The following is a 1,764-nucleotide window of genomic DNA, read 5'->3' on the forward strand; positions in this document are numbered from 1 at the left end:
TATGCAGCCAAAAGAAGAACCCTTGGAAGCGGAGTCAGTCTTATCTACAATCCGCCCAAAGACAATCAAACACAGCTCGTTTTGACCTAAAAGACATCACCGGATCACGCAATTTATTGGCCAAAGAGACATTCTTGATGTGTTCTGGACTACAACAAAGTATTAGCAATGGGTCAAAAATACAACCACACACCCACTCAGGTCATGGAGACTACCCAAAAAAAAAAAAAAAAAGGTGCTTCCAATGCAGTGTTCATGTCTTTACTATGTTTAACTTCCCATGGGACAGCACCGATTGAAAAGGAAAGGACACATGGGAGAAAAGAAATTAAGAAGAAATACATGTGAATGTGAACTAAGTCAATCTAAGAGACTCAACTGGACTGCAGCTACAAAATGGAACTCAAACAAGTAGAGAAATTAAGAAAAAAAATCCTCTTTTCATATCGTATAGGAAAAGGTGATACCAATTCCCCTAGTTCATTCTCTGTGCAGCTTCCTTGGCAAGAAGCCTCTCCTTTGCTTTGGTTTTTGCCTGTGATTTGGAGCCCATAATACCACCTCCCCACTTCTTACGATATTCGTCATATTTGTCGTTGAAATTTGCCTAATAAAGTAACCAAAATTGTAACAAAGGTGAATAGGTAACAAGCAATAAGCAGACAAATAGAAAGCAAAATTTAACTTTGACCCACCTTGATAGCCTCTAAGATTTTGCTAAACTCCAACTTATCCTCGTTCTTTACCGTGGTCAAGCACAATACAGCGGCAGTTTTCTTGTGAACAATCTATCAAAAATATAGTATAAACACCATTATATAAGCTGAAGTTTGGGTACAAAATTTTAGTACAAGACTAGAAAGATGGCAACAGTACCGATCCCAGGCGTGCTTTCCCTTTCACGATGCAGTATGGGATCTCCATCTTCCTGCACAAGGTAGGAAGCCAGACAACAAGCTCTATTGGGTCCACATCATGTGCGATAACTACCAATTGAGCCTTGTTCTGTAAAAAAAAATGAAAAAGCAATGATTGGTATTAGAAAAATACACAAACAGAGTTCAACCAAGGGAACAATCAGAAAATTCTTAGAAGATTAATCCAGACCTGCTCAATAAGGTAGGTAACATGATTGAGTCCGTACTTCACAACAATAGGCTTCTTAACCTCAACGGTCTTCCCTTCTGCCTCGGCTTGAGCCCTTTTTAGTAGACGTTCCTTTTTCGCAGCTTTATCCTCAGGTCTGTACTTCAGGAGCATCTTGAATAGGTTTGTTGCTGCAGATAGGTTAAGTTATAGGATGTTTGTAGAACAAAAAAATTGCTTTCAAGATGAAGACACGTTATATATACAGTTAGAAGAGAAGCCCATCCACACCGGATTGGCTGTACAAGGCCTATTCCTACTATGTGGCACCGATCCTTGTGTTGCACATCCAAGGAGTATGAAACAAGAGCCAAACAGAAAAAAAAAAGGACGACCTCTATGACAACACATTTTTCTATCATCAAAATAAGTTAAGACCCACAATATAACTAATATCAGCAATGGTATTGAAAAAACGCCTGGATGACCCTCTACAATTCAGTCTTGTTGCCTATGTACTTAACATGTCCACTTCAGTTTGTGCAGCGCACCCAGCATTTTTTTTTTTGGGGGATGGGGGGAGGGTGGGTGGAGGTGTTGAGCCCAAAGGACAACAATGGCCCTCAATCCTCATGCAAGCAGGCACATAGACACGCGCCAAAGGAAAAAAAAAAAAAA

The 1,764-nt window shown here is 40.0% G+C and overlaps 1 protein-coding gene across 1 annotated transcript; it reads right to left on the bottom strand.

Moving 5' to 3' along the window:
* Nucleotides 1-116: 116 nt before the first annotated feature.
* Nucleotides 117-1,277, bottom strand: LOC122075346 (60S ribosomal protein L7a-2; the record flags this gene model as incomplete). The annotated part of the gene is given in 4 exon segments (XM_042640340.1): nt 117-607; nt 696-788; nt 877-1,005; nt 1,108-1,277. Coding segments are annotated over 4 exon segments (524 nt in total), but the record flags the coding sequence as incomplete, so codon positions are not given.
* Nucleotides 1,278-1,764: the final 487 nt, after the last annotated feature.

Source organism: Macadamia integrifolia, chromosome 4, assembly GCF_013358625.1.
Source record: "Macadamia integrifolia cultivar HAES 741 chromosome 4, SCU_Mint_v3, whole genome shotgun sequence".
NCBI classification, from domain to species: domain Eukaryota; kingdom Viridiplantae; phylum Streptophyta; class Magnoliopsida; order Proteales; family Proteaceae; genus Macadamia; species Macadamia integrifolia.